This window comes from Heptranchias perlo, chromosome 19 (assembly GCF_035084215.1).
Source record: "Heptranchias perlo isolate sHepPer1 chromosome 19, sHepPer1.hap1, whole genome shotgun sequence".
Lineage (NCBI taxonomy): Eukaryota > Metazoa > Chordata > Chondrichthyes > Hexanchiformes > Hexanchidae > Heptranchias > Heptranchias perlo.
In genome coordinates this window covers 25,586,074-25,604,565 of record NC_090343.1, presented here as the reverse complement: position 1 = coordinate 25,604,565, position 18,492 = coordinate 25,586,074, and the positions used below count along the sequence as shown (strand labels likewise).

Below are 18,492 nucleotides of genomic sequence, written 5' to 3'. Positions count from 1 at the left end.
TAACATTGTAATAATTTAAGTATAAAACTTTTGCAGACTACTATTGAGCTGTGCCATACACATGCCAAGGATATCATTGTGTTGAAGGTTCTCTTCTCTTCCCTCGTTCTGATTGCCAAGCTATTCTATAGCTTAAATTTTCAGGTAAGCCTTCAATGGTTTGGGCTACACTTTGTGATGTGCCTTTGAGTAGATGCACAGTTAATATTTTTATTTTGTATTCTCCAGGATTTGCCAGAGTTTTTTGAAGACAACATGGAAACATGGATGACTAACTTTCATAGTTTACTCACTTTGGACAATAAGTTACTACAAACTAATGTAAGTGGCAGGAGGTCTGTGGTAGCATTTTATGCTGTTTGGAACATTTATTTTTTGCCACTGTTTGCCACTCGTGACACTGGAGTGATGTATCTGAAAAGGGTTTTGCTGGGGAGGGGGAAGAGGAGAGTATGGTGAAGGAGATGTACTTAAAGTGAAAATTATTAATTTTGCTGGTGTGCATACTATCAATCTTGCTGCAGAATCTATTTTTGAAGTTAAAAATGAGAGTTTGATGTTGTGCCAAATTGCTGCATGGTGGGTAATCTTGGTTAATCCAGGCCTTCCTGCTTAAAAAAAATACATACTTTTCACCTGTTGCACTGGTCACCTTTGTTCCCCAAACAAGGGGACACTGAGAGATAGACTTCCCTGGTCTGTCTTGCGTTCCATAAGTATTATCTATCGTCTTTAATATTTAGTAAAATGCTGTGGTGATTGAGTGAGTAAGTTATACTTTCCACAGTGTCAACTGAATGCTGCTTTGACTGACACACCCCTTTTTAGTTGTCCATGAGAATTCAGGAGCCATCCCACACTGAAATTAAAATGGGGGTTGTAGCAAAATCATGACACACAACTTTTGTTATGAATTTAAAAAGAATGAATGACATAAAGAATTGCATCTACCGTGGCAATTTTCAGTTATGGCATATAGTTTCTATTGATGGAGTTTCCGTTAAAAGCTTTTCACTTTCATGAAGCGGCATTCTTTTCTGCGTTAACAGATATAGGAAAATAATAATAAATGCATGATATTTGCTACCTTTTCTTTTACACACTGCCAGCAACCACCAATGTCTTTGTGGCAGAAATGGTGATTCTTGATGTGCACTATATCGAGCATTAAATGTTCATCCGAGCTTCTGTTCTCCCACTGTACCATACCAGTGAGTAAGACCTGATGCTGCAGGATAAAAAATGTTGTCACACCAACGGCTGCTGTTCAAATCGTGTTGCTGCTCAGTTATATTTAAGACTCGCTTTGAAGTATGAACTAGCTTTTCTCCTGTGATATTGATCACAGGTATCTATGGTCTGGAGCAGAATTGGAATGTTTAGCGACTAATGGCCTGGCTCTTTCAGGCCACTGCATAGGAACTCTTGGTGAGAAAAGTGGCCTAAATAAGAGTAATGGTCATTAATTTTCAACTTTACTTATTGTCGTAATTCTAATGGCTTTTTCATTTCTTGCAGGATGAAGAGGAAGCTGGTTTACTGGAGCTGCTGAAGTCTCAAATCTGTGACAATGCTGCTCTCTATGCTCAGAAATATGATGAAGAATTCCAGCCCTATCTACCACGTTTCGTCACTGCTATTTGGAATTTACTGGTTACAACCAAACAGGAGGTTAAATATGACTTGGTAAGTTTTGTAGCCTTGAAATGTGATAATATAAGCAAACTATTTGAAATTGATTGCTTTATTTGGATAATTTTTGTTTCATTTCAGAAGTTGAATTCTTTATATACTTTCAGCGCTATAAATTTTGTTTGTGGTTTACTTATTCCAGAATTAACCTCTAACTATCTACAGGTAGGATGCAGGTTCTTTCTTGACATTCTGTGGTTTGTGAACTCCTGATCCCAGCCACATGATTCTCCTACAGAAGGAGACAGAAAATCTTAAGTATCTGTTACTTAGGCTGTTCTCTCAACATCTAGTGGCTAGGTGTAAAACTGTTCTGACAAAAGCTTGAAAGAAGGCTAGAAGGCTTTCTGACCATCTTTATGGTTGAGGTTTGGAATATGGTGACTTGAAGGCAAAAAAAAACCTTTTTGGGTGGGGTGATGTAATCAAACTCTTCTGCTAGTAGCCAAAACCCCTGGTGGCACTGTCCTGAGTTTACATGGTAGAAGTTAGTTGTCTTCAGGTATTTTGAAATCTAGAGAAATAGTCAACTCTACCGGTGTTTATGACCTATAACACCAGCTGGTATAAGCTTGCACACTGACTTGGAATTTGCTGTTAGAGCTGTTTTCAAGTCACAAGCAATATTTGAACATCAGTCATCAAATAAAATGGCATGACTATTTTAGATGCCAGTTTTTTTTTAAAATCAACATTGTTGTCCCTCCCCCATGCTCTTTTATTACTGTCTAGCTTGTGCACCTCTAGATCAGTACCCATAATGATCTGTAGCTCTGCCTTCTGTTTTAGGGCACAGAGCTGCTCCAGGATATGTGTAAGCTGTCCCAATAAACTACATCATTGAGTGATGCTGGTTTTGATTACAAACCTGAAATGGGATATCTCTGCATAAGTTGAATGCTATTAACTTTTTTTTCAAAAAAAAACTCATGGGAGTACTTGACACTGAGAGTACCTCCCACCCTCACCCCAAGCTCTGCTCTTTTAATTTCCAACAAGTAAAAAGCTAATCATCTTCATTCTTATCTTTTAGCTGGTAAGCAATGCTATTCAATTCCTGGCATCTGTTTGTGAAAGACCACACTACAAACATCTGTTTGAAGATCAGAACACATTAACCAGTATCTGTGAAAAAGTTATTGTTCCCAACATGGAATTCAGAGGTAAATGACTCCAAAGGAATTTATACTGTCAAATACAGAGTATAAACATCTGCGATGGCTCAGTGGGTAAATGCATCATATGATGTTGTAGTGAGCCATGCAGACCTCAAAGCTGCAGGTTTAATCCAGGCTCTCTAATGAATTAACAATCTTGGCCATTGTGGCATTGGGAGTGTTACACAGCTTGAGTAGGGAAATTAAAAAATCATCCACGGTTGCCTTTCTCAGATCCTGTGATCTGTGTTGGAAAATGCACATGTGTGCCAGTGAGTGAGGACAAGATTGGACTCCCCTGTAGATGCCATTCATTGTTGAATAGCTTGCTGATACTCTTCATCTAGGCTCTCATGAAGAATGGCAGTTTGAGTGAGGTACCAAAAGGCTGCTGGCAGTTGTGGAATAATGAGCTGGGACCTTCAGAAGTGCAGGGGAGAAAATTGAAAGAAAGCATGCATGTGTATAATGACTTTTGGAAAAACTACAGATCAGTAATGCACAACATTGTTTTCAGGATTTTGTAGTTATGTGCAGAATTGCCAGAATTCTAACTTGTTTAAAAAAAAATCTTGAATTGCAAAGGGAGTAGTGTTTTGAAATGTGATTGCATGGGTAGGTTGGCTAAACCTCTAATGAATTGTTTATCTAATGGATAAGTAAGTCAAAAAACAAAACAGGTTCATATTTACCAGCAGCAAAATGTTTGTTTTTATTTGTAGCTGCTGATGAAGAAGCATTTGAAGATAACTCTGAAGAGTACATAAGGAGAGATTTGGAAGGATCAGGTAATATAGTGGTCCTTGTCCATAATGAATGGATGTTTGATTCATCAGTATCACAACTGTTAATTACATTATATAGATAAATGTTCAAATATATTGGATAGTTTGAAGTTTCTTGTTTCACAGATAGCGACTGTGGCTTCCAGCCAAAAGCTTAGTGTTTGCTTTCACCTTTATCTGCTTTCCTTCTTTGCTGGCTTCTATCCGACAATGTATAAAATTGCCCAGCTTTGTTTTAGCCATAAAAAGTAGGACAAATCGAACCCAACCAATTATAAGCCTCCTCCAATTATCTACAAAATGATAGGAGTCATCAATAATGCTATCATGCAACACCTACTTGCCAACGCTCCATTCCTAACTCCTCCAATAATGAGGAGCCCATGCCTGCCGACAACAGGACCGAGACAATATGCAGGCTTGGGCTGACAAGTGGCAGGTAACTTCTGTGCTGGCCAGTGGCCATCTCCTACAACAAAAGGCCAAACCACCTCCCCCCGACCTTCAGTGGCACCACGATCACATCCTGCGGGTCACCGTTAACCAAAAGTTTAACTGGACCAGCCACATCAACACCATGGCTGCAAGAGCAGAGTGGAGGCTGGGTATTCTGTGATAAGTGGCTCACCTCCTGACCCCTTTAGGCCTCATCACAGTTGCAAGGCTGAAGTCAGAAGTGTGATTGAATACTCACCACACATCTGGATAGATGCAGCTGTGGTAACACTGGAAGCTCAGCACCATCCAGGACAGAGCAGTCCACTTGATCAGTGCCCTGACCCCTGGACTCAATATGCACTCTGCCCCCCCCACAATCCACCTGCGCACTGGGTTGCACTATTTTCAGGAGGCACTACAGCAACTCACCGAGCTTGAGCAGCACCTCCCAGCCCTGCGACCTCTACCACCAAGAGGGACAAGAGCTGCATGATTCTAGGAATGCCACTACCTCCACGTCGCACCACACTGACTTGGACAAATTCCACCATTCCTTCATTGTTGCAGATTCAAAATCCTGGAACTTCCTACTAAACTCCATTTTGGGCGCCCAATTAGTATACGGGCTGCAGATGTTCAAGAAGGCTTACCATCACCCTTTTAGGGCAACTTGGGATAGGCAATAAATGCAGCCTTGCTGACATCATCCACAACCCGAGAACAGATTTTTTAAAACTGCAATATGTAACTTCATAAAGTTATGTCAGACACATAAATTGGTGACTGATACTTCCTGGAAGTTAGCATGCTGGTGGTAATACTCCCAGTGCCATATATTTGCTAATGTTGACTACGATTAGATTCAATATCAGAATTTACTGGGTAGAGTTCAGCTTGCTACAGAAATAATATGTTGCCTGAAGACCTGCTGTGATGTATGCAAGACTGATGCCATAATGCTAGAGGATCAGTACCAAAAAAATCAAAATACTTTTTGTATCTGTCAGATGATCAATGTAGTTACAATATAGAAAACGGATTACTTAAAGGAGCTGCAGTAGGTTAAGTATTGAATCTGTAAAGCCCTGAAGTAGCTTCCAGAAAAAGGAATGATTCTTAAATTTGTCTCGGAGCATGAGGCTGCAATATTGTAACTTGTCTCTGCTGTGTACAATTTACTCAATTACTTGTAACAGTTGTTGTAACTGCTTGTGGTTATTGTCTTTGGCAAGGCTGCTTGTCAATTTGCATTATGTCAAATTTGGTATTCTCATTGGAAGCAAGATAAATGTCATTTAATTTTTGAGGTTTTAATTTTGATAAAAAATAAAATATTTTGATATTCTGAAGTTGTGACCTTTTTATAAGCAGCTAAAAAAAATTTTAATTTCTCTTTCCACCCCCATCCCTCCCAAAAAGCAATTTCATCCTTTATGGTTTATTAATTTATAAATTGTTTTGCAGACATTGACACGAGGCGAAGAGCAGCTTGTGATTTGGTGCGGGGTCTTTGCAAATACTTTGAAGGGCCTGTAACAGCAATATTCTCTGGCTATGTCAATTCTATGTTGCAGCAATATGCCAAAAATCCCTCTATTAATTGGAAACACAAAGATGCTGCAATTTATCTTGTGACGTCACTTGCCTCCAAAGCTCAAACTCAAAAGGTACTGTTTCTCTATCCAGCTGGAACATTTTTTATTTTCTTGTACCTTGCTTTGAATATTAAATAATGTTTTTTTTTCTATTTTCAGCACGGAATAACTCAAGCAAATGAGCTCGTAAATTTAACAGACTTCTTTGTTAATCACATACTGTCTGATTTGAAGTCGCCAAATGGTGAGTTGAAATGTTCCATCAGTAATTTCAATATGGAATGTCAATGGATGTTATTTATATGGACTTCCAGAAGGCATTTGATAAGGTCCCACATAAGAGACTGTTAGCTAAGATAGAAGCCCATGGAATCGAGGGAAAAGTACGGACTTGGTTAGGAAGTTGGCTGAGCGAAAGGCGACAGAGAGTAGGGATAATGTGAAGGTACTCACATTGGCAGGATGTGACTAGTGGAGTCCCGCAGGGATCTGTCTTGGGGCCTCAATTATTCACAATATTTATTAACGACTTAGATGAAGGCATAGAAAGTCTCATATCTAAGTTTGCCGATGAAACAAAGATTGGTGGCATTGTAGGCAGTGTAGATGAAAACATAAAATTACAAAGGGATATTGATAGATTAGGTGAATGGGCAAAATTGTGGTAAATGGAATTCAGTGTAGACAAATGTGAGGTCATCCACTTTGGGTCAAAAAGGGATAGAACAGGGTACTTTCCAAATGGTAAAAAGTTTAAAAACTGTGGATGTCCAAAGGGACTTAAGGGTTCAGGTACATAGATCATTGAAGTGTCATGAACAGGTGCAGAAAATAATCAAGAAGGCAAATAGAATGTTGGCCTTTATATCTAGAGGATCAGAGTACAAGGGGGCAGAAATTATGCTGCAGCTATACAGAACCCTGGTTAGACCTGGAGTACTGTGAGCAGTTCTGGGCACCGCACCATCGGAAGGACATATTGGCCTTGGAGGGAGTGCAGCGTAGGTTTACTAGAATGATACCCGGACTTCAAGGGTTAAGTTACGAGGAGAGATTACACAAATTGGGGTTGTATTCTCCAGAGTTTAGAAGGTTAAGGAGTGATCTGATCAAAGTTTATAAGATATTAAGGGGAACAGAAAGGGTGGATAGAGAGAAACTATTTCCGCTGGTTGGGGATTTTAGGAGTAGGGGGCACAGTCTAAAAATTAGAGCCAGACCTTTCAGGAGCGAGATTAGAAAACATTTCTGCACACAAAGGGTTGTAGAAGTTTGGAATACTCTTCCGCAAACGGCAGTTGATACTAGCTCAATTGCTAAATTTAAATGTGAGATAGATAGCTTTTTGGCAACCAAAGGTATTAAGGGATATGGGCCAAAGGCAGGTATATGGAGTTAGATCACAGATCAGCCATGATCTTATCAAATGGCGGAGCAGGCACGAGGGGCTGAATGGCCTACTCCTGTTCCTATGTTCCTAATACGATGTTAGAAATTGTGCACACTTTTAAACTGTGTATATGAAGTGTAATTTGCTTTACTGAAAAACACAATCGTGAACAGAGAGGAAGCTATTGATTGAATCTGCACATTTATGGATGGTACAAACACGCAAAAAAGTAACTGAGTAATGGCAGCTGGCTCAAGTTCAATAGATGTAATGTTTATTCCAGTCAAGCAAATGTTTGTGCTCTCTGACCTTTTGCAGCTACACAGTATGTGTTGGAATTTGTGTTTCCTGTATATTATGGAATGTATTTAAATTGTTTTCTGGCACAGAGATTGTAGTCCTGCTTTGACACTTGACATTAATGACAATGTACCTGACCTGTGCACTTGATTTTTGTTTACAGTGAATGAGTTTCCTGTGCTGAAAGCAGATGCTATTAAATACGTTATGATTTTTAGGAACCAGGCAAGGGCACTTCAATTTTGCACTTAATACATTTTTTTAATGATCTATAGTTACTATAAAAAATATTTTAATTTAAGAAAGTCAATAATTATAAAATGATTGCCTTCACAATGAATTATACATATTACAATGTACTAAGTTATAGTTTAGTTTGTAAATGAAGAGCTGTATCTTAACCTTTGAATTAGATTTGTTTTGGTGTTTCTAAATGTTTTTCATTGTATCACAATCGGTTTTGCCAATGAAGGTAACATGTTAATTTCGCACTTGCATTACAGCTTCCTAAGGAACAGCTTTTGGTGTCCCTCCCACTGTTAATTAGCCACTTACAAGCAGAAAGCATTGTTGTTCATACATATGCCGCTCATGCTCTTGAAAGAATATTCACTATGAGAGGACCTAACAATACCACTTTGTAAGTATCTCTTACTACAGCAATTGAGGTCTGCTTCTTTAGTTTGCCTAGGGTGGTGACATATGGCTGTCTTTCAGTTGTGTGTTTTAATTTATTTTTAATGCATCAATACGAAGTTACTAAGATGGTCATCAGTTGTTGAAGAAAAAATTGCTATGTTAACATTTTTCTGTTTTCAGAATATCTGCTACGGAGCTTGCCCCTATGGTTGAACAGCTGTTAACCAGCCTTTTTAAAGCCCTGACTTTGCCTGGGTCTTCTGAAAATGAATATGTTATGAAAGGTGAGAACTATTTAGCAGTGAATTGTTAGTTAGCTAGCTCTAGATTAGTTCATTCAATGAGAGTAAGACAATATGCTCACAAGCAAAGTTTTGCTCGTTCAAAGTTTAATCCTTCAAATAAGGTGAAGTACTTACAAATCAAGTGAACCTGATTCGGGTAAACAATGTCCATTGAGTTTACAGCTCTTGAGCTCAAACTTCCCGGATCAAATCTAAAATCACCACCTTTTTACACCTTACTGAGCTACAAATCACTAATCTAAATGCCCTTATGAGGCATGCAACCACACCTCTAAACTACAAAATGCATTTATATGACCAATGGGTAAAGTTACACTACTGCTTGACATGGGTGAGATGACTTAATCTCAGTGATATTTTCCTTTATTTTCCCATACATCTTATCTTCCTTATTCGAAGTTGCAGACCCACTTCGTTTAAGTCTCGCACAGCATCATCTATGGGTTCTTTGATTTTGAACAAGATAAGCATGCAATGTATCTTCTCTTGAGGGCCCAGCTTCAGAATTCCAGTCGAGATGCCGAATACATGGGATTCTGTGTTCAACCTCTGCATTTCTTTTAAAATACATATTAACCATGCTTCTGCCCATGTCTCCTTAAACTTATCACAAGTTTATTTATCTGCTGTGTTTGGAATGCACATTTAGCTCGTGTAACAACAGTAAAGACCGATATAATATCAGTGTCTATTGATACTGACTTGTGTATTCTTAGTATTGCATATTGTATTTCAACTTATAGACATCAAAACAAAGTACCCATCTAACTTCATTTATAAATATATTTCCAATCCTCTGATTATGAAAAAGCTCTAAAAGTAAATATCAGAGTCCATAGCCTGGACCCAGTTCCTTCAATACTGAAGGAAATAGTGTGGTAGTGAGAGAGAAGTCCTTTTAAGGAAGGAAATAGCATTTGTGACATAGTGCAAGGTTGTTTGGAAAATTGGGAACCTGAAATATTTTACATACTGCACTTTATTTTGTTGCCTAATGCTCTCATGAGAAGTGAGGGAGCATTTGTGCACTCTATAATTAGCAAACCAAAATGAATCGCCTCCCTCTTTAGTCCCCTTGTGCCACATAGCGTTCTGTATTGGAGAGTGCACATGAGAGGTGAATTGCTCCAAAGCTATCTAGCCATTAGAGACACAAGAAAGTGAAGATTAATTTTGCATGTTGTGCATTCCACCTCACGCGATAGCGAACAAGTCACTGGCTATCATTTTTCCTAGCAGCCCATTCAAGTGCAGTGGAAGTATTGGGTCAGGATGCCTGTTCACCTATTTGTCAAGGAAAGGATGCATAGCATGTGGAAAGAACGTCGACTAAATATGTTCTCTTTCTGTTGACAGCCATTATGAGAAGTTTCTCCCTTCTCCAGGAAGCAATTGTTCCTTATGTTCCTACATTGATTGCCCAGCTAACACAGAAGCTATTGCTAGTTAGCAAGGTAAAGTGTCCAGCTATTAGTTCCATGTACAGTTTGTTTATTTCACATTAATTTTGAGTGTTCAAAATCCTTTCTTCCATTTGCTAAATAAACATTTCAGAAATTATGATGTGGTCTGAAGAAAAGATCCAGAAAGCAATCTTTCAGTACAGTGTTGTCATTCCTGTTTGCTCTTGCATAGATGTCATGCTTTGAAGAACCACTTTAGTGATGAAGGTATTGAATCATTGCTACTGTCTGGACTCAGTTGGTAGCGCTCCCCTCTGAGTCAGTGTTTTGGGTTCAAGCCCCTCTATGGACTTGAGCACATAATCTAGGCTGATACTTTGCTGTAGTACTGAGGGATTGCTGTGTTAGAGGTGCCATCTTTTGGATGAGATGATAAACTGAGACCTTATCTGCTTGCCCAGGTGAAAAATATAGATCCCAGAGCCTGGAGTTCTCCCAGGCTTCCAGCCAATATTTCCCACTCAACCAACACCAACAAAAACAGATTATCTGGTCATTTGCTCATTTATTGGACCTATATGTAAAGAAAGAAGGAATTTATATATCAATTTGTCAACATTGGCAGTCAATAGTTGACTTGAATTTGATCTTATCCTAGAATCCAAGCAAGCCACACTTCAACCATTACCTGTTTGAGTCCCTTTGCCTATCTGTGCGTATAACATGCAAGGCAAACCCTGTCACTGTGAGAAGTTTTGAAGAAGCCCTCTTCCCAGTATTCACAGAGATCTTGCAGAATGATGTGCAGGGTGAGTATTCAAGTAATTTGACTAGCTACACAGTGAATTTACTTTTGAGTTGCGGTGCTTTTGACTAAACACTGCATTAAGATGGATAGTAGAGTGATCTGAATCAGAGACCAATTGTAGTTCACCTACCAGTTGAGATCAATTAACTAAGCAGAGGCGGGAGATCAAATCTGGGACCTTCCTGGTCTGTATGCCTCAGTCACTCATTACATAAGCTCACTCAGCCATTGGGGGGAGCCGCAACCTGCAACTTGAGCCAGTAGAGAGTGATAGACCTTTTCAGGTTGGGCGACGAAGGGACTTGATATCGGTGGTGCGCCCACCCAACTCGGCAGTTTGGAGGCCTGAGACACTTTCGGGTTCAGGCCTCTAACAATTTTTGGCAAGCTGCAGGTGCAAATAAGGCGTTCTGCTGCAGCTCACTGCTCTGTTGAGCAAAAGCAGCCGGCCAGCAAGTCATGTCTGTGGTGGGGGGAGGGGGGGCTGATGAGAGTTAGGTGCTGGGGGGGCTGGCACGTAGAGTTGGTGGGGGGTGCGAAAACAAGCTGGCTGCAAGCCAGTAGATTTTTGTTGGCCCAGTGTAGCATTCCTACAACTCCTGGCCCCACAAAATCTTCTTTCAAAAAAACCGACTTTTGGGGAGAGACCTCCAACAGTCCCTTTTAAGAACCACCTGTTAGGCCTCAACACCTGAAGAAAGTAGGACTAGCATGCGCATGAATACTTCACCCATTTCTTGAATGTTTCAATCGGAGTCCTCCAACAGGCACAGGGACCCCTATTTCCATATTTAAACCGCCTCCTGCCTGTTTTGGGTGAGAGTGCTGGGCACCCATTTGTAGGCCTGCCTGAAAGTTGATTCAGGCAGGCAAATGTGTGCACAAGATCCCCACCAGATTTTCAATTGCTGGTTGCCCATTTTTCATGTGAGAAATAGGTGGCCGGTCGTTGAAAGTCTCCTGATGCCTTCAACAAACTTGAAATTCTGGGTCATTATATACCTTAACACTTTTTTTCTTTTTGTTTCTGCTTTATAGAATTCCTCCCTTACGTGTTTCAAGTGATGTCGCTGCTCCTGGAAATATACAGTGCTGATATCTCTCCATGCTACATGGCTCTCTTCCCTCACTTGTTGCAACCACTGCTCTGGGAACGTGTAGGGAATATCCCACCTCTTGTCAGACTACTTCAGGCTTTCCTGGAGAAAGGAGCAAATTCAATTTCTACAACTGCAGCTGATAAAATTGTACGTGTAATTATTTTAACTTCAAAAAACGTTTTTCAAAATAAGCATTAATTGATAATCAACTTTGATTTAGAATGATTTTAGTACTGAGCAAAATCAGAAAAGGCCACATTCAAAAGTATGTGTTTAGCCGTGTTGAAGCATCTTGGTGTGCAAAATGTACAATAATGTTAAGTTTTAAGAATCCAGAACAACAGCGATGGTCAGTGAACTTCAGCAGGGGCGTAAAAATGCAGTGGAAAGGAAAATTGGACGAGGAGTGTAATGGACAGCCAATCCAATACCGCCAGTTTTACTCCCCTGCCAGAGTTAAAAATTACCCCTGTCGTGTTCAGTGTAGATAACCAGTACGAAGACGTCAGGGTCTGTGGATCCTACTGCAACCTCAAGATGCTGTATTGTGAGTCGATTTTGCTTCTTATCTTTTATCCCCTGTACAAGGACAGCAAATGCTGCTTCACCTCTGGATGAAAATGCTTTTATTTTTGAATACATGTACTACTTTTTCCTTTCCGTTTGATGTTTGGTAGTTGGTATGGTCTGTTGTGAGCTTTCAGAATATCCATTCCAACTTTACCTTGTGCCATTATTATGCACTGGTGCCATGTCCAAAATATCTTGCTTATATGTTTATATAAATCATTAGCTGTATGTTGAGACCTTTTTGGGAAAATTATAAATTCAGCTATAGTCACTTTTTTTTCCAAGGTGTCTCAATGTTTGCCAATACAGCTAGCACTTACTTGCCACAGTAAAATCAAGGCTGCAGGATTCCTGGGTTTTCTAGTGGAATCTATTATTTCTCCATTTGGATATAACCAACTTTTTTTTTCAATTTTGTGAGAAACTTGGAAAGAAGCAAACATAACTTGCTAATGAGCACTGGCTAAATATATCCTGTTCAGCCGTTTGTTTCTCTTCGAGATTGAGAAGCTTCTGTTGTCCAAGTTGACTTCCACATGGGAATTTGACATCAAAGCCACTTTGCACATTTTTCCATGTTTGGTAGTTTGTTTTGGGCACCCCTTTTTCCCTCCCCCCACATTAAAAAAAATTCTTTCTACTCCCCATGGAAAGTTTGGCATTTGTCTTTTTATCAGCTTCACGTTGAGTTTACAGCCATTTTGCAGGATTAAACACGTGCAAGTTTCCATAACTTATGGAAAGATGTTTGATAGTGGAATGCACAAGCGGGGTTTAATTTTTCTAAATGGGGAACTTGTTTCTCATCAACAAATATTTGTGACCAAAGTTTATTTTGATCTTTGCTGATGTAAGAGATGTGATGAGAGCAGCATGTAGCTTGCAAAAGAAAACTTGTGTAAATTTACTACAAGTGATATGGTCCATATTACCTTTGTTCTTGTATCATCCTCTTCCATTACCGTTTTACTTGCACCTTGCCAGTTTTACCAAGTTCAGTTTTCCCATGGTATAACTGTTAAAGTTCTTTGTTTTAAAAAGAAGAGCAAAGCACTGGACTGTTATAAAGAACAGGTAGGAAATATTGACAGAAATTGGGCATTGCTGTTGCAATTTGCACCATGACTATCCAATTTAATTATAGCATTTTAGCTATATATTCTTTCATGCCTCAAGGAAAAGGCAGTGTCCTCAAGAGTCTGCACAATGTAGACTTCAGATGGAATGGGCTTTGGCAGAACAGGAAGTCAGTTTCTTTACCAAGGAGTTGTGTCTGAGAGTGTGGTAGGAAGTTGGGTGATGATTATTGTTGAGCTAGGCCCATTTTGGTTGGGTATAAAAAAAAGTATCATAATTGAGTAGAGTGAGATTTCAGTTAGAGTAGGAAATCTGTTTCTTTAATGTACGAGTTCAGTTGGACCACTTTTTAACATTCTACTGCTTTAAACTTGTCTCTTAGGATAGCAGTGAAACAGCAGAGTTGCATTTCATCAAGGAAGTTAAAAGTTACATAGAGCACTGCTAAATGCAATTTAGTTCAGTTATTGTCAGAAAAAGAGACATAACCTAAAGAATGACTGATCACATCTTTCAGTAACATTCACTGACGTCCAGCCTATGTTGCAGGATTCATTTGCATGCTCCAAATGCAAGCTCATTGTAACACTCAAGATAAAATCGCAAAACAAAAGGGGCAATTGGCCATTTTAGAAGATTTAAGGAAATGCAAGTATTTAATAAATTTGTGGCCATAATCTGAGAGAGATTTAAAAAGATAGTGTAAGAGGTGTTGCAAGACAGGCTAAGCCAGAGAAAGGGACAAGTGCTGAGTGGTTACAAGCAGGGTGAGGAGCTGAAACTAATTACTGCATCGGAACAGATATGAATCCTTGTGCCGTATTGGTGTCTGTTGGTAAGCATGCAGTTGAGCAGGTGCTTAAAAGACACATGAAGGTGTAGACTGGGTTTTTCCTGACTCTTGTTTTGTGTATTTTTTTTTCAAATCACAGCCAGGATTGCTTGGAGTCTTCCAAAAGTTAATTGCATCAAAAGCAAATGACCATCAAGGCTTCTACCTGCTTAACAGTATAATTGAGCACATGCCTCCGTAAGTATAGAGTTAGTTTCTACAGCTTTTTGGGCATTAACAACTGAATAAATTGTGTTAATGGATTGCTCTTGTACTTTTCATTTGTCAGTGATGTCATGCACCAGTACCGGAAGCAGATCTTCATTTTGCTTTTCCAGCGACTTCAAAGTTCAAAAACAACAAAATTTGTTAAAAGTAAGTTTTTCCTTTCTAAGTAAGTTCTGGAAGAGAATTTTACAAAATTGTTGTATTTTTTCCTCCCTTTGGCGAAGTGACGAGCCTCTGATTATTACCTCCCACTCACTGATTCGATGTTTGAGGCCAGGAAATTCCCATATGGGAAACTGAGATTGAACCTGCAATCTACCACTGACACAGTATATTGGAGCTTTAGGGTGATGCACTTTTATTAGGGGAGGGATATTCTCAATTTATTGAATTCCTGAAATTCTTTTTGTTTTGCACCTTAGGTTTCTTAGTGTTTGTTAACCTTTATGCTGTGAAATATGGAGCAATAGCATTGCAGGAAATCTTCGACAGTATACAGCCAAAGTAAGTACAGTGCTGCTTAAATGTGAAAAGTAAAATGAACTTTAAATAGTTTTTCTGTTGCAGCTTTCATGCTGGTGCCAAGAGTGTGTAAAACAGCTGCTGTGTGCTGATTATTGGCACACCTTGAGGCTCTCTTTGCCCCTTACCCTGGTGTTTCTTATTTTGCTTCACAACTGCCATAGCACAAAGTCCCCTTTTCACATTTAAAACTAACATGGTGGATAACCTTTCACTTTCTACTTACTGAAAATAACAAATGGCCCCAACAGCTCCTTAGTCAGAAGAAACTAACCTGAATCAGTGTCCAGTAGGAAAAAATTGGGACATAAAAAAGCCATTCAGTTCATCATCAGCTTTTATCTTCCATTCTGTCAGTAATTGGTTTACGGCTCGGTCTTAAATTAAAAAGGCGAGGAGTATGTCTTGTTCCAAAGCATAAAGGTTTTATTAATTTATAATAAGTAGAAAAGATGTTAAAATACAACGGTACAAGTTATAAGTACAAATATAAGATGTTAGGATACAATGTGGCAATGGTTTACATCAACAAGGTACTGAGGTGCACTTCTCGAAGGTCCTTGAAATCACTTGAGCGTGTCTAGTCTTCACTTTGAGAATATTCTAACAATTACATTTTACGCTCTTATTTATATACCCACAATCGCACATCAATCTGCTGTACCCCAAGCCAGCCCCGTGTCCGCATGCCAGTCAACCTCTGCAAGCCAAACGTCATCTGCTGACTTCTGCACTTTCCACAAGATAGTACTGCTTCCCATGCCATCATGCTTATAAACATGAGATAGAAAATCAAGACAGGATGGCTCATGACATGATCAACCAAGGACACATTAGTCAACAAGGTTGAGACAATCTTGAATACATGCAAACTACACCATCGAAGACCTTGAGAAAATGCTGCTTCTTACAACCCCCTACAGTCGGTTCCCACTTTGTGCTTCACCCAATTTATTTAATCTCCAGAGAAGTTTTCACAAAGATTATTGTCCACCACCCCCAAGAAGAAAGTTTCAGTTGGTTTTGGATCGTTTCCCTGTGTATTATATTCAATTTTAATCATAGACTGTTAAAGCACAGAAACAGACCATTCGGCCCATCAAATCTGTGCGAGTGTTTTTCTCCTACTCCTTCCCACCCCCCAGTGCCAGCCAGTTCTCTGCCAGAATTTCCTCGTTATGGAATTTTGGAGCATCTTCCCTAATTTCTCTATTCAGACATTTCCAGTTTCTTTTTTAAGGAGTTAACCTAACACTGACTTGCCTTTTCTGAGTGTCTGCTCTACATATCCACTATGTGGGAGACAAATTTATGTAATCTGTCTTTTCACGAGACTTGTTAATTTTGTACTTGTCTTCTGATTTGTGCTTAGTCCAAATCAGACAGCCAATCATTCTACGTATTCATGCAGGCCAGCCTTTCAAAGACATCCTTTCTGTAATGCAAAACCAGTTCAATTCTGTAAATTGTTGTCCATAACATAAAGCAGAGGAGTCAACTGTGGTTCATGGGCTTCATGAGTACACCATGACTGTACTTTTTTTAGTCATTCATTTGTATTATTTGAATTTTATGGGTCTGGAGATTTGGAAAGGACTGCATTTAGCACTGTTGCTTCTTTGGTGGATAAAATCCTAAATCAATATACCAAGATATTGTCAACAGCTTTTAATATTTGTTAATTAATATGGATTTGTTCACCCCCGCCCCCCTCGGTGTGGCTCGTGAAGCTATAAAGTTTGGACACTGCTGACTTAAATCTATTGTGTGTAATTCTGGATATCCCACTTTCAAAAGGACATTGATGCGGTATAGTGAGTTTGAAGGAGGAGGGCAAGAATGACTAGGATTTAAGTCAGCAATGTACCTGTGCATTTCATTTCAATTTCAATCATAGGTTGTTGGAGAATTGTCTGTTTCTATGTTCTTCCTTTTGAAAGTGGGATATCCAGAATTATGCACAATGGCTAATTCCAAGCTGAAAGGGAGTGTAAGTCAGAGATAATGCGTAAACATTGCAGCATCAATTCTCCGATCTGCACACCTAACGACCACAGAATTAGCACTGAAATGTATCAAATAACTTCTATTTTTTTTTAAAAACTGAAATACACAGCTGCCTGAGTATGCATGCACAGACCTCTGTTTTCTCCACGCACAACCATAGCAGCTAAAACATTCAATGATTTGTAGGATAAAGGCAGCAAACAAAATGTCTCATTATTGAGATCAAGTTGGCTCATATGATTCATTCTAAGTTATTTTTCAGGTGAATTCCTGACTGCTCAGATTGAAGTTTTGCATGTTGAGCTAATTTGGCTATGGATGTCAACATTTTTGACTTGTATTTTAATTTGGTGGCATCAATCCTGCACACATTCTGGATGAAGTTTCTGATCTGGGAAGATGACCAAGAGAAATAAAACCAATTTACCCTCCTTATAGTTGTCAGGGGTGAACCTCACCACCCTGGTTTCCAAGCTGTTTTAAAGGGATCCAGGATTGCTTTTAGGAAACAGTATGAATGCAAAAATGACCTTTCTTTTCTCATTCTAAATTACACTTCCAACAGTTTCTTTTTTCTACTGAATAATAAAATCTTCCCATGCAGGTAGCTCAAACAATTGAGCTATTTAAAATCAGTGAGTAGCTGAACACATGGAAACTCTTGAACTATTGCTATGATTTTTGTAATTGTATGACTATTAAATATTTAGCCATTATAATTTTTACATACAACTTTTAAAAGTTAATGTCTTGCGAAGTACATATTTGTTTCTTTTTCTGAGTTCACCTTCGACTTGTAGAGTCTGTTTTCAAAAATGACATGCTTTTGTTGCAGAATGTTTGGCATGGTTTTGGAAAAAATTGTTGTTCCAGAGGTACAGAAGGTGTCTGGACAGATTGAGAAAAAGATTTGTGCAGTGGGAATTACAAAGATCCTAACAGAATGCCCTTCTATGATGGACACTGATTATACAAAGCTGTGGTAAGTTGCTGGGATGTCATTTTAGGATGAGAGTCTAAGTTCACTCCAGAATCAGTTAAACTTCCAACCAGCCTCCCAAATGTACTAGATTTCCATTTTAAATTGGGATTAAGACCAAAATTACTTTTGGGGGATGGGGGTGTGGGGTGGGGGCAGAGGAGGAAGACAGGTTACCCAGGCTTTCTGCATAGCTGGAATGGACTTAGGAGCACTCCTGTTCCAGAAAGGTCGCCAATATGACGAAGGAATGGAGTAAGTGGCCCGTATATTTATGTTTTCGGGGAAGTGGTCAAGGGGGCAAGAGAGATGATCATTCATGAAGTTCTTCACTAGTTTTCTAACGAGATGTCTCATCAGTTAAGTTGAAATGTTATCACCTTTTTTGATGCAGATTCTTTGTGCTTTAGTGTCATATAAAGAAAATGTAATTGGAAATACTCAAAGCTAAAAAATCTTTAATTGGGGACTGATTGCAGTGGTAGAATTAGTATTTGTTATCCATAGTTTTTGTATTGCATTAATGAATCTCTGCTGACTAATCTAATACACTAGAGTCTGTAGACTAATCTCAGGTGGCTGAGACATTGGTAGACCTATCAATCTTTGCAACTCTTCCCCCAATACCATGTACTATGGAGTGGTAAAACAAGGACTTGTGGCTG

General features: G+C 39.1%; 1 protein-coding gene across 2 annotated transcripts in view; it reads left to right on the top strand.

The window, feature by feature from the left end:
- cse1l (CSE1 chromosome segregation 1-like (yeast)) overlaps window positions 1-18,492 on the top strand; it is a 35,282-nt gene that overhangs the window by 11,265 nt on the left and 5,525 nt on the right. For both annotated transcript variants that reach the window (XM_068000531.1, XM_068000532.1), the window contains 17 exons: window positions 37-144; window positions 229-321; window positions 1,519-1,686; window positions 2,726-2,855; window positions 3,572-3,637; window positions 5,537-5,739; window positions 5,827-5,911; window positions 7,521-7,582; window positions 7,861-7,997; window positions 8,177-8,280; window positions 9,658-9,755; window positions 10,363-10,513; window positions 11,551-11,759; window positions 14,192-14,289; window positions 14,381-14,466; window positions 14,742-14,823; window positions 17,684-17,830. In XM_068000531.1, the coding sequence (XP_067856632.1) occupies window positions 37-144; window positions 229-321; window positions 1,519-1,686; window positions 2,726-2,855; window positions 3,572-3,637; window positions 5,537-5,739; window positions 5,827-5,911; window positions 7,521-7,582; window positions 7,861-7,997; window positions 8,177-8,280; window positions 9,658-9,755; window positions 10,363-10,513; window positions 11,551-11,759; window positions 14,192-14,289; window positions 14,381-14,466; window positions 14,742-14,823; window positions 17,684-17,830 (2,027 nt within the window). The remainder of the gene's footprint in view (window positions 1-36; window positions 145-228; window positions 322-1,518; window positions 1,687-2,725; window positions 2,856-3,571; window positions 3,638-5,536; window positions 5,740-5,826; window positions 5,912-7,520; window positions 7,583-7,860; window positions 7,998-8,176; window positions 8,281-9,657; window positions 9,756-10,362; window positions 10,514-11,550; window positions 11,760-14,191; window positions 14,290-14,380; window positions 14,467-14,741; window positions 14,824-17,683; window positions 17,831-18,492) is intronic.